Here is a 12,022-nt window from a genome sequence, read left to right on the forward strand (position 1 = left end):
ACTTTATTGTCATAAATTTAATACATATCAAATATCAATGGGTGTAACAGATATGTCACACCAATTTTGGATGCAAAAATTTTGATCTCACCAAAGAGCCAAGTAAAGAAAGAATCATATATGAATTATCACGTCAACGTTACAAAGAGCTACTTGATATGCTAACTAACATGATATGTGTTAGCTAGTCTAAAAGAAAAAAAAAAAAACATGATATGTGATAACTGTGGATGCTATCGATGACAAATGAAACTCCAACAATGGAATGTGGTTAGGCATTTCTCCGTTTCAATACACCAAAAGTAATTACAATAAACTAAATGTCGTTAGGGTCCAAAAAAATTTCGCTTAGAAGCCCGATTAGCTCAATCATTATATATTCATAGCAAACGAAGCTAAATTCATGCGTAGAGTGAAAAAAAATAAATCAATCAAAATTGTTCTTGAAATTATCATAACTCTTTTTTGGTTTCTGAGATTTGAAATCGATAGAAATGATCCATGAATTTGTTCACCATTAATCATTTTGGTCCTCAATGAAAAATCTCAATTAAAGAAGGATAAAATGCCGAATTTTTTTTGTCAAATCATTTTAGCTAATGATTTACTAAATTGAGGGTATTTTTTCCATTTTAGTCCTTACTTAACACAATTTTTCACAAATAACCAAAATAATTGATGGTGGACAAACTCATAGACTACTTCTAGGAGGAGGGGAGTTCGGCTAAGTCACACAATAGGCAACCTAATTTGGTATTGAGTTCGTTATCCACGAGATTCGAACATAAGACCTCTCACTCATAAGTGAAAGAGGAATATCACCATATCGTAGTACTAAATAGCAAGAAAAGGGAAGACTTTAACAAAACAAAAAGAACAGAGAAAACCAAGGTATTGTCCAATTAGGATTTCGAGGAATTCCCCCGTTTATAAATTGAAGCCTTCAGCACGCTTTAAATGGGGGGATGAACCAAGCAGAGCAACCAATATTAAAGTGCTGGAAAACCCTAAATCATGAGATTTAGCATTTCTTTCCTTCTGACCTTTGTCATAAGCCTCCCTTACCCTTTACATTACCCTCCATTAGAAACCCTAATTAGCCACTTCAAAACCAGCAACCATCAACAATATCTCTCTCACATCAATTTAGTGGGCTTTCAACTCCCACACCACGCATCACTCAAGCAAATTATAATTTGTTGTTATAATTATTCAATTATTGTTAATGAGAGTTGTTGAATTATCTGGAATATCTCCTAAAACACGCTTTTCTTTCAAGGTATCTCAGGGCCTGATGCCGAAAACGAACTAGAGGAGTTAAGCATCTTAAAGCCCAAGTTCTGCTTGATCAAAAGGTCCTCAACAAATATTCATGCCTTTTTTTTTTTTTTTTTTTTTTTTGTGGGATTAGGGAAGTCATGAATTAGGAAGAGAGAGAACGAATGGTTAAGAATTGATATGATTCTTGATTTTAAGTATTTGATAACAGATTTTACTGTGTAACACACATTTGTTTAAAATGCAAGGAAGTCAAGAACCAGAATAATCCAAATATCTCGTTCCATGTAAGTAAACAATGTTGTAACAATACTTGGTATTCTATGATTTAGGTTGAAAGTAATTTTGACAAAAACCACCAAGGCGAAGCTAAACAACATACGCCAACCGAATATATTTGATCTATATCACAACCGACTATGGATTGAAGCATCAATTAGAGAATGAGGTTAAATTGTTAGTTGTTAGAAGTAAATAGATGGAAGTCGAATATGTCCCAAGGTGCATAGGTATCATTATTTTTTGTCAATGTGGTAAAATGTATATACGTTCTAACACTTGATTAATATAGTAGTTAAAATTCAAAATTTTGAGATTTTTTGTTATTTAGTACTGCACATACAATGACGAATATCAACAACTTTACACAATTTTCATAGGAATAATGTTATTTACACTTATTTTTACTTTTTACGTATTTTTATTAATTTTTAGCCGTTGACTTTCTTCAATCATAATTCAACGATCGAAAATTGAGATAGGTCAGCGGAAAATAAAACTGCTTGTGTGGAAAAATTATTCTTGTCATGCAAAATCATTTATCAGGGATTTTAATCAAATGAAGCCATTACCAAATCTCAGCCAAATAAGTTGATTAAACAATTAGCTTAATCTAAAGTCTACTTCTTCTGCCCACTACCAAACACTCCTCAAATCCAACGGAAAAAAGTAACGCCCATAACGCACGGCAGCGCAAAATAGCAACCCCACCATTAAATACTATTAACACACTGTTTACTCTCACTCGAAATTAAAAAAAAAATTCAAACCATTTTATTACCAAAAATAAATCCTGTCCAAATCTCCGGCACCTATATCGACGGAATCGCCAATTCCCCGCCGTCAATCGCCGCATTCGGCCATCCCAGCCCCAAATCCGCCTACCCAAACACCCGATTTCGCATCACAAACCCTAAAAAATAGAAATTTTACTGTTTGGTAAACTTTCTTTGCACTTTAGGGTTATTAAAAATGAGTTTCTCTAGTGATTTGTGCTTTCGATACGGTGAGATTTGCAATTAGCTGAGCTTTCCTGATTTTGCTTGAGCTTCCAAGTGCACGTGGCGATCTGGGTTTTCTTCACCTTCATTCAGCTCAAATTTCAGTGAGTCAATTTTTTTTACTGTTTGCTTTGATTTTGTGCTGAATTTTTAATCTGGGTTAATAATATACTGGATTTTGGATTTCGATAGCTGTGCATGTCTGAAAAGCTGTGTAATTTAGTGGAATTTGTGGCTGGATTTGGAAAATTGAGCTGATGTGCATGCTTGTTAGTGGGTTTGAAGGGCTAGATTCTTCTGTTTTGGTACCTGGTTTAAGGGTGTTTGGCTGCCGAGAAAAAACTGAGGAAAATGAAGGAAAATTTAATCTTGATTTTATTGCATTTATGTTACATGGATCGTAATTTTTTTGTTTGTGAAAAAAGGTCAAATCTTGACAATTATAAGCCGTTTTGGTAATTGGGTTAGTGTTGAATTGATTGGCATTGCTTCTTGGTTGATATTTTTTATTTGAGACGAAAACGGTAGCTTTATTGATGAAAAAACTTAATTCGAACGCAAATCTTGGTTGAGATTTGAACTTGAATTTTGTTTTAGTTTGGTAAATGATTTCTGCATTTATTTTTTCCTAAATGATTCTGCATTTATGGTTATTAATAAGTCTTAATTAGAGAAATTTGAATGGCTTAGCCAGTCACAGTGCTAATAGAAAAAATATTGACGTTTGATACTCATAAAGATTCTTACTTTATCTTTTGCAGGAATGAAAATGTGGTTACATATGAGAATTCAGCTATTTCTACAGTTAAGCATAGTGTGGTGGTCGTAGATTCTGTTTCGAGATTTTTGGTTTTTAAGTGATCCCTATTCCTCCATGGAAGTTAACATAGAGGAGGCTCTTAAAGCGAAGGAGACCGCTGAGAAGCGATTTTTTGAGAAAGATTTTACAGGTGCTCTCGCTTATGCAGTAAAAGCTAAATCACTGTACCCGGAACTTGAGGGCATATCTCATATGCTAGCCACGTTTGAAGTTTATGTTGCTTCTGAGGCAAAATATTATAGTGAAATGGATCATTATAAAATTCTTGGACTGAAGCCTTCTGCAAGTAAAGATGCAGTCAAGAAGCAGTACAAAAAGATGGCTGTGTTGCTCCACCCTGATAAGAACAAATGCGTGGGAGCTGATGGGGCTTTCAAACTTGTTTCTGAAGCAGTTACTGTGTTGTCCGACACTGCCAAGAAAAGGTTGTACGATCTTCAGAGAAACAAACAATTGGCAGCTACAGGTAATCAGCCCAATTTGTCTTCAGTTCACGCTGGTGGGGTTCAAGGTTTCAACAATTGTTCAAGTTCATCAGTATCTCATAGTAGACTTGACACTTTCTGGACCGTCTGCACTTCTTGCAAGGTTCAGTATGAGTATCTCCGTAAGTATGTGAACAAAAGACTTTCATGTAAAAACTGCCGAGGCATTTTCATTGCTGTGGAATCTGGGGCAGCCCCAGCAAATGGTTCTTTTCCTTATACTCCTTGTCCTTGGCCTTATGTGCCTAGTAATGGGTATGGGAATCATGGATTTGATGGGGTTACATGTGTTCCAAGCAAGGGTACCTTTTTCCCAGGAAACGGGGTCTCAGGTTTTCACTCTGGACATGGGTATGAATATACTTCAAATATGTCATTTCAGTGGAACTCGTATTCTGGAACCTCAGCTGGTGTTGCAGCTCTTCATGGGTCATCGGCTATATCCCCTGATGCTGTTTATCAGTCAAATGGAAATGTTAAGAAAGCTAGAGAGAAGGTGAAATCAAGAGTGAATGGAAAACGTTCTGTTACAAATGTTGTGGCTAAAGTGGATCTGACCGTGCCTGCTAGCTGTAATCAGCCACCTGAATCTAAGAGCAATGGACGGGATAAGAGAAGGAAACTTACTGTGGGAGCAAGTTTTAGAAATGGGCTCGATGAAAAAGTATCAAAATCTGCTTTAGAAGCAAAACTAGCCAATGGAAATGGGAGTATTGGAAGTGATCAGAAAATTCTTAGTTCAGGGGAACTTCCAACTAGACGTTGCTCCATGGCACCGGCTTTTGATACGAAGAAGTTGTTGCTTGAAAAGGCAAGAACCGAAATTTTGAAGAAATTGGCCGAGTTTAAGTTGGCATCAGAAGCAGCAGCTGCTGTAAAGAACACAAAAAGAGAGGCTGAAGTGCGTCAACCAGAAGTTGCACAAGCACAGAAATTAGAGATAAAGAATACTGAGCCTCTCTGCATAACTGTCCCCGACCCTGACTTCCATGATTTTGATAAAGATAGGTCAGAGGAATCTTTCAAGCCAAAGCAAATTTGGGCTTTGTATGATGAAGAAGATGGTATGCCTCGCCTGTACTGTCTGATTCGTGAAGTGGTTTCGGTAAAACCATTCAAGTTAGTCATTACTTACTTGGGCTCTAAAACTGATAGTGAATTCGGGTCCGTGAACTGGCTAGATTGTGGGTTTACCAAATCCTGTGGAAATTTTAGGGCACGGAATCTTGATGTCATTGAGCATGTTAACATTTTCTCTCATGTTTTGAGCCGGGAGAAAGCAGCCAGAGGAGGCTGTGTTCGGATATACCCCAGAAGCGGAGACATTTGGGCTATGTATCGAAACTGGTCAAAAAATTGGGACAGATCAACTCCAGCTGAAGTGAGGCACCAGTACATAATGGTGGAAGTTCTTGATGATTACTCCGAAGATCTTGGTGTCTGTGTATCCCCACTTGTCAAACTGGCTGGATTCAAGACAGTATACCAAAGCAATACGGACAAAGCAGCCATCCAATGGATTCCAAAAAGAGAGATGCTACGCTTCTCGCACCAGGTGCCATCATGGTTACTCAAGGGAGAAGAGAGTAACCTGCCCGGTAAGTGCTGGGATCTTGATCCAGCAGCAACCCCTGACGAGCTTCTTCACGCTGCGGTGGAAACCGAAGCTTAAGCAAAACATGCTAAAACCAGGGAAGCAGGAGTTACTTGGGAGTTGTTCGTTGTAGCATTCTTCAGACAAATTGTAGGTTTTAACTGTACAAATATGTCACCCTTTGGCAAGTGGCCAGAGCAACATAAACCTCAAATGATTTTAGGGGTGCTATGTTTACCCAGTAAAAACTTGTGACAACAGTTTCAGAGTCTAATGACTGATTTGTTTTACATGATTACGCTCATAGTTGTCTTGTGACTTCTCCAGGAGAGTTGTAACACCTTATTCAGGACAGATTGGGAAATCAACAGTTATTTAATTGGGCAATTTTTACTTTTAATCTGAATTCTTGCTAACTGAGATGAGTCTACCTCTTCTCTCGCCTTCATTATATTTGCATCTCCACCATTTTCAGCTATGGAGTCCAAGTTCAAGTTTGCTCTGCTTCTTCCGGAGTTACAATGCTTACAACCCACATTGAGTTCATGGCAGAGACGCACTAAGGTGTTGGTAATCAATTGGGTAAGTTTGCTTTCCATTTGCTCACTCCAAACAGTGAATAAAGCAATCCTAACCCTCCCACACCCTCCCCAGATGAGATCTCACCTTCTTTCTCTATTTCACCTCCACTTAATGATTTATAACCATTGAATCATCCACCACTTCAAGCCCTTGCAACTCAATGCTCTATCGCAGAATCCCTACACGGATCCCGTCGGCCAGCCTAGTCATTCACCTCCTCCGCCGCAAGACCCCCTCACCCGCCCAACGGTGGATGATTCAGTGGTTAGATGCCCGAGATCAAATAATCTCAATCGTTCACATAGAATCATGCGGCTGATATCACTCTTCTTCTTATCTCTCATTTTCACGTCTTCATCTCCACCATTTTCTTAGTCTCTCAGAGTCCACCCCACTCCACCATTTTCACAGCCACGATTGTCGTCGTCGATGGGGGAGATTATGAGAAATTGGTCTAGCGAGATAAACGACGACGATCCATGCAGGTGAAAAAAAGGTCTTGCGATGGCTAAGAGCTTGAATTTTTGTAGGATCGCCATGGGATGAGTCGTTGGTTTGCAAAATTTGCAGTGGTGATTCAATGGTTAGGAATCATTAAGTGGTGGTGGTGGAGTGGAGAGAGAATGTGAGATCTGATCTGGGAACGTGGGAGGATTATGATTGTTTTATACACTATTTGGCGTTAGCAAATAGAAAATAAACTTACCAAATTGATTACCAAGACTGTAACACTTCATCTCCGCCATGAACTCGATCAGGGTTATAAGCATTGTAACCCCATAAGAAGCAGAGCCAACTTGAACTTGTATAAAATTCACTCAGACTCTGAACGACTCAGATTATTTGATCGGAATAGTATGCATGGAGAGAATTTGGACAAGATCCTGATCCCAATTTCACAACTATCAAAAAAAAGAAAAACAAGAATTGAAACGACTGTGTTTTGAGACATAGACTCTAGGGTTGGTTTGGGTTAGGATCCCGAACCAAAACCCAAAGACCGAATCCCAAACCAACCATCCTCACCACCAGAATCAATGAATGTGGAAGTGGAGAGAGAATGTGAGATCTAATCTGGGAACGTGGAAGGATTATGTTGTTTTATTCACTATTTGGCGTTGGCAAATAGAAAACAAACTTGCCAAATTGATTACCAAGACTGTAACACTTCATCTCTGCCATGAACTCAATCTTGGTTATAAGCATTGTAACCCCATAAGAAGCAGAGCCAACTTGAACTTGTATAAAATTCACTCAGACTCAGACACCATAGCCAAAAAGCTAAAAATGGTAGAGATGCAGATGTAATGAAGGAGAGACGAGGAAGAGTGATCTTAGCTGCATTTATTTTACATGAACGACTGTGATTATTTGATCCAAATGGTCTGAATGGTTAGAATTTGGACAAGATCCTGATCCCAATTTCACAACTATAAAAAGAAAAAAGAGAAAAAAAAAGAATTGAAAACGACTATGTTTTGGAACATAGACTCTAGGGTTGGTTGGGTTAGGATCCCGAACCAAAACCCAAAGACCGAATCCCAAACCAATCACCCTCACCACCAGAATCAATGTTCAATCAAAATCAAAGGCAAGGAAGATGTGGGACTTGATCATGGACAACACCGAAGCTCCGAATTGCGTCATATCACGCAAAGCACCACCTTGATGTTCTTAATTTTTCAAGCCACCAACCGCGCCACACCCAACCCATCCTTGTCCCTTGAGAGCTTGTTGTGGAAGTTCAGGGTCTGAACCGAATCAAGAATCAGGAACCTCTAAGGGACGATTTGGTGAGAAGTAAGTAACTTGGCCACGACGTAACATCTCTTGGCGACAATTGAGCACTAGAAGGAGATGAGGAGGGTTGGGGGTTTTGGAGGGAGTAGAGGTTGTTGGACTTGTCTTCGAAGGTTGAGAGAGAGCTAAGAGTCTGAGGGGTCTGTGAGGAAGTGAGGTACAAACGATTGAGATTTTTTTTTATTTGAAAAAAGGGACGACCGGTGGTAAGCCATGATTATCCATCTCTTATAGGGCACAAAGATGCTATAGGGAATTTCACCCTACATGTGATCACAGTCAAGCAGAATCACTAGCTTGGAGCATTGAACCTAGGAAATTCCGCATTTATTTATTTATTGGAGAGTAGCAATATGCACCCTTACTACTAGATCACTTGCTATGGTTACGAACATTGAGATTCAATGTCATCCTAACCTAATAACTATTGTTAATTCAGCTATATATAAAATCATATTAAAATATTAATCGGTTCGATTCAAGATTACCAAACAAAAGGATATGGGATCCCAAATCCTGTACCGAACTTTTTGGGACCGGGCATCGAATGGTTCGGGACATTTTTGGTTCGGCTTCAGGGTATTTTCGGTTCGGGTTGGGAACTTCGGTATTCTATTCCACTCCTCTAGACTAACAAGTCCGCCTCTTTCCACAACCACCACCTGAAAGTGAGTGAGAGGCACTGGAAGAGAAGCCAGCAACAGAAGAAGAATCAAACCCAACAATGGATCCTCAAGTGTGGCACAAAGTAGCCGCCCTCTCTGGTATCTACCCTTGTAATTTTTTTCTGGAATTACAGTCACTGTGAAATCGCGTATGTAACTGCATGTATATATGTATGTATAAATTTGTATCAGATCACTCTCCTTTTATCAAATTATTCAAATCTGATAAAACCCAATTCGTGAATTTGATTGGAAAACAGGAATGGCAGCTCTTGGGTTGGGTACATATGGCGCCCATGGCTTCAAACCCAAAAACCCAACTTACAAAGAGGTTCATCATCTGTTTTAATTTTTAATCTTTGCCCATTTGATTTTATCTCATATGTTTCATGGTTTATCTGAAAGTTTTAAGTTTTCTGGGATTTAATTACGTTGCAAATTATGGGTAGGTTTGGCACACAGCTTCTCTCTACCATTTGGTTCACACGGCAGCTCTTCTTGCTGCCCCTATCACCAAGAACCCCACCATTGTGAGTTAAAATCTTTAGATCTTTATCAACTTACATTGAGTTGAATTCAAACCGTGATCTGAAGGTCTGAATCGTGACATTTGGGCATGTGTGACGTTTGCTCAACTTCGTATTATGTGATGTTTGTTAATCAGTTACTCGTCTGCAAATTCGTATGTGAGTACATATGCTAATTTCATCTTTTTTTTGCAGTTTGGAGGCCTTTTGACTACTGGTATACTCGCATTTTCCGGGACGTAAGTGTCATTCTTCTGCACTTTCTTTTTTGTTCAATCACATGGTTTAATTTGTTTTCGTGTTAAAAGATCCATTCACGATTTGAGTTTCTTTGCAAAATGAAGCTAGTTGAATCTGAATTTTTTAGTAAGAGCACTTACATTGTTATTTGTTAGGATGCAATTGAGATCACAGAACTAGCCTATGGTTAATATCACTTCCAATGAAGTTGCCCTTTTTGTATGATTTATGCAAGAGTTCGAATCATTTTAGTTTGTTGGTATGGCATAACCTATACCCTATGAGTTACAGGGGTTCTAGACGGATAAATGTATTAAACTGTTAATTGGCACAGTTACGGTACATGCATATTGCAATTCTAACAATCTGTAGGGTGTCGATATTTCGCGTCTGGACTCCACAAATCCTTGTTTGCTAGGTTCTCAAGGCTTGGCATTTGGCAAACTGTACATTGAGGCTATTGCCTTGAGTACGGAGTCTATGCATCATTCTGGGGGACCTTTTCCGGCTGTTTTCTCTGAGGAAACAATATTCATGGAAGTTCTTACACTGTATTCACGTTCTTAGAGGTTAATGCTGGTTGAAATGATGTGATTTTTGCAGGTGTTATACTGTGGCATTACTCGAAGATAGAAAGTACTCTACGTTGGCCCCTTTCGGTGGCTTTGCTTTCATCGCTGCTTGGGGCAGCTTGCTATTTTAAGAACTCCAACTGCTATGGATCCCTGTACAACTTATGTTGTTGGATTCACAATCTATGATGGTCCTGCACATAGATCCGAATGCACCTTCCTTGAATTTCAAAGTTGCCCTAGATGGCTAGGACTAAGTAATTGCCCAATGATGCATCATGTATATCAATGTACTGATTGTGCTACTCGGTGGTATTTTATGTTCTTTTGCATGTACGTGTATAATTCTTTCCATTTATTGGTATATGCAAATTAGATAATTCGTAGGTTTTAAGCCTAAAATCCACGCAAAATGGTATCGTGACAGCATCTCAGGTCAATCACGCTCTGTCATGCATTATAATTTTTCAAACAATAGCACCTCTGTTGCATGAAAGTACCTAAAAGAAAACCCCTTGCTAGTTTCTTTCATTTTACTGTATGGTTTCTACTCTACAGTAATTTTCTAGCTTTCGTCACGTAGATTGACAAATTTTATATCCATATATATGTTCAAACACGTAAATTTTTTCGAATCATCCCGCTTGTTGAGGAAAAAAAAAAAAAAAAAAAGATAAAGCACCTTATGTTTTGTAACGTCGGGCCAGTGGTGTGCACAATTTTCTGCTCCATTTTCCCAATTTACAGAAAGCTTTGGAAGAACAAAGTAGAAGATGAGAAGCAGAGCAAAAAGTAGAGGGTTAGACGAAGTGCCGTAACTGCTTTCTTGTTCACTAACAAATTCTCTGATTTCCCCAATCTGGTAGTTTCAATGTCATTGTTTCCCCATAAATCATGTGACAAAATAATCAGTGCCACCCAAAATACTTGATTTGTCTTGGCTTACCTTATGGACCACCTTCGGAATTTAATGTGCCAAGTCACGAACATCCTTGTTTTCGTGAAAATCTATCTTGTAGCGGGATGTATATCCTCAATTCCCTACAGTAGGCATCGCGTAACATAGTGACGAGTACTATAAGAAAACGAGGACATATTTTGGTTGCATGCAAAAATCTTTACTTGTTGCGACCGATGAATTGGATATTCGTGGAAGGGAGATTCGAGCACATAACATCAAGTGTAATGATGAACACTCCATTTGATTTACAGGCGACATGTCAAGGAAAAGCCAATTTTGGAAGTTACCCATTCTAGGGTGCTCCGGTGTATGAAATACACCAAGTTTTGAACTGTTAGATATTGATTTTTGTGTTTTGACCAAATATCTAATGGTTAAAAGATCCGACATATCTCATACTCTGGAGCACCATAAAAAATCCCCTCATTTTCATTGTAAAGAGGAGGTGATATGCTATCACTTGCAAGTTGCAACTACACATCTTTTCACATCCTTGAAATTTTGTTTCACATGGGATTTATAAGCAATTTTGGAGTTTAGAGATTTATGAATATTAGCTGTATATTACATGAAAATATCAAATTTACAGCTCAATATCTTTTGGTGCCCTAGCTCAACAATGAAGGGTCATATAACTATAGGGTCCTACAAATCTCAAACAAATCAAAACCAGGTCCCATTTCTGTCTTTAAACCAGAAAGAAAGAGAACGGTGCAATCGCATTTATCAAGCACCACATTCCTCCACTTTTAGGACATGCAATTTTAAAACCCTAATCTCTCGTTAAAAAAGCTTAATGATCATTAACAAAAGCTTAATTTCCCAATAAACTCCATTGCTTTACAACAACTACACCAAGACAGAGATGTTTCTTCTGAAGAAAAAGGTTATACTAATTGCAAGAAAAACAAAATGATGCAAGAACCGTTAAGCTCAAAAATACCATAATATATAATTAATTATGCCACCTTTTGATTCCTCTAATTATGGGTCTAAACATGGCCTACCCTTCACCCCAAACAAAATTAAATTATGAACAATTTTTTTAATATATATTGTACCTCTACAGTGCAGTTAACCTTTCTGTAAGGTTAAAGTATCAACATTATCAACATCAACAACATATCTATATGTTAAAAATGTGTGATTAAACCGCACTGTAGAAATGTTCTATATGTATAAATTATTAGAATTTGTTTAAATCTCATCATATATACT

The 12,022-nt window shown here is 38.2% G+C and overlaps 3 protein-coding genes across 3 annotated transcripts in view; 2 read left to right on the forward strand and 1 right to left on the reverse strand.

Moving 5' to 3' along the window:
• Positions 1-2,236: 2,236 nt before the first annotated feature.
• LOC137707962 (uncharacterized) lies at positions 2,237-5,857 on the forward strand. The gene is made up of 2 exons (XM_068446913.1): positions 2,237-2,662; positions 3,320-5,857. Exon 2 carries the CDS (start codon positions 3,433-3,435, stop codon positions 5,533-5,535), a length of 2,103 nt encoding a protein of 700 aa, XP_068303014.1. The 5' UTR covers positions 2,237-2,662; positions 3,320-3,432; the 3' UTR covers positions 5,536-5,857.
• Positions 5,858-8,444: 2,587 nt separating this feature from the next.
• On the forward strand, positions 8,445-10,179 carry LOC137708523 (uncharacterized). Its single transcript, XM_068447619.1, has 5 exons — positions 8,445-8,603; positions 8,765-8,835; positions 8,954-9,034; positions 9,227-9,270; positions 9,875-10,179. The coding sequence occupies exons 1-5, from the start codon at positions 8,564-8,566 to the stop codon at positions 9,972-9,974; spliced, it is 336 nt and encodes a 111-aa protein (XP_068303720.1). The 5' UTR covers positions 8,445-8,563; the 3' UTR covers positions 9,975-10,179.
• Positions 10,180-11,867: 1,688 nt separating this feature from the next.
• The window catches only part of LOC137709144 (zinc finger CCCH domain-containing protein 18), a 3,603-nt gene continuing 3,448 nt past the window's right edge, over positions 11,868-12,022 (reverse strand). The window contains exon 7 of the mRNA XM_068448265.1: positions 11,868-11,887. Coding sequence (XP_068304366.1) covers positions 11,868-11,887 — 20 coding nt within the window. The remainder of the gene's footprint in view (positions 11,888-12,022) is intronic.

Source organism: Pyrus communis, chromosome 11, assembly GCF_963583255.1.
Source record: "Pyrus communis chromosome 11, drPyrComm1.1, whole genome shotgun sequence".
Taxonomy (NCBI): domain Eukaryota; kingdom Viridiplantae; phylum Streptophyta; class Magnoliopsida; order Rosales; family Rosaceae; genus Pyrus; species Pyrus communis.

Bases quoted from the DNA above. Each gene is read 5' to 3' on its own strand.
- LOC137707962 (XM_068446913.1), top strand. From the start codon at position 3,433: ATGGAAGTTAACATAGAGGAGGCTCTTAAAGCGAAGGAGACCGCTGAG.
- LOC137708523 (XM_068447619.1), top strand. From the start codon at position 8,564: ATGGATCCTCAAGTGTGGCACAAAGTAGCCGCCCTCTCTG. The intron at 8,604-8,764 runs GTATCTACCCTT...ATTGGAAAACAG, and splicing joins CAAAGTAGCCGCCCTCTCTG to GAATGGCAGCTCTTGGGTTG. The intron at 9,035-9,226 runs GTGAGTTAAAAT...TTTTTTTTGCAG, and splicing joins TCACCAAGAACCCCACCATT to TTTGGAGGCCTTTTGACTAC.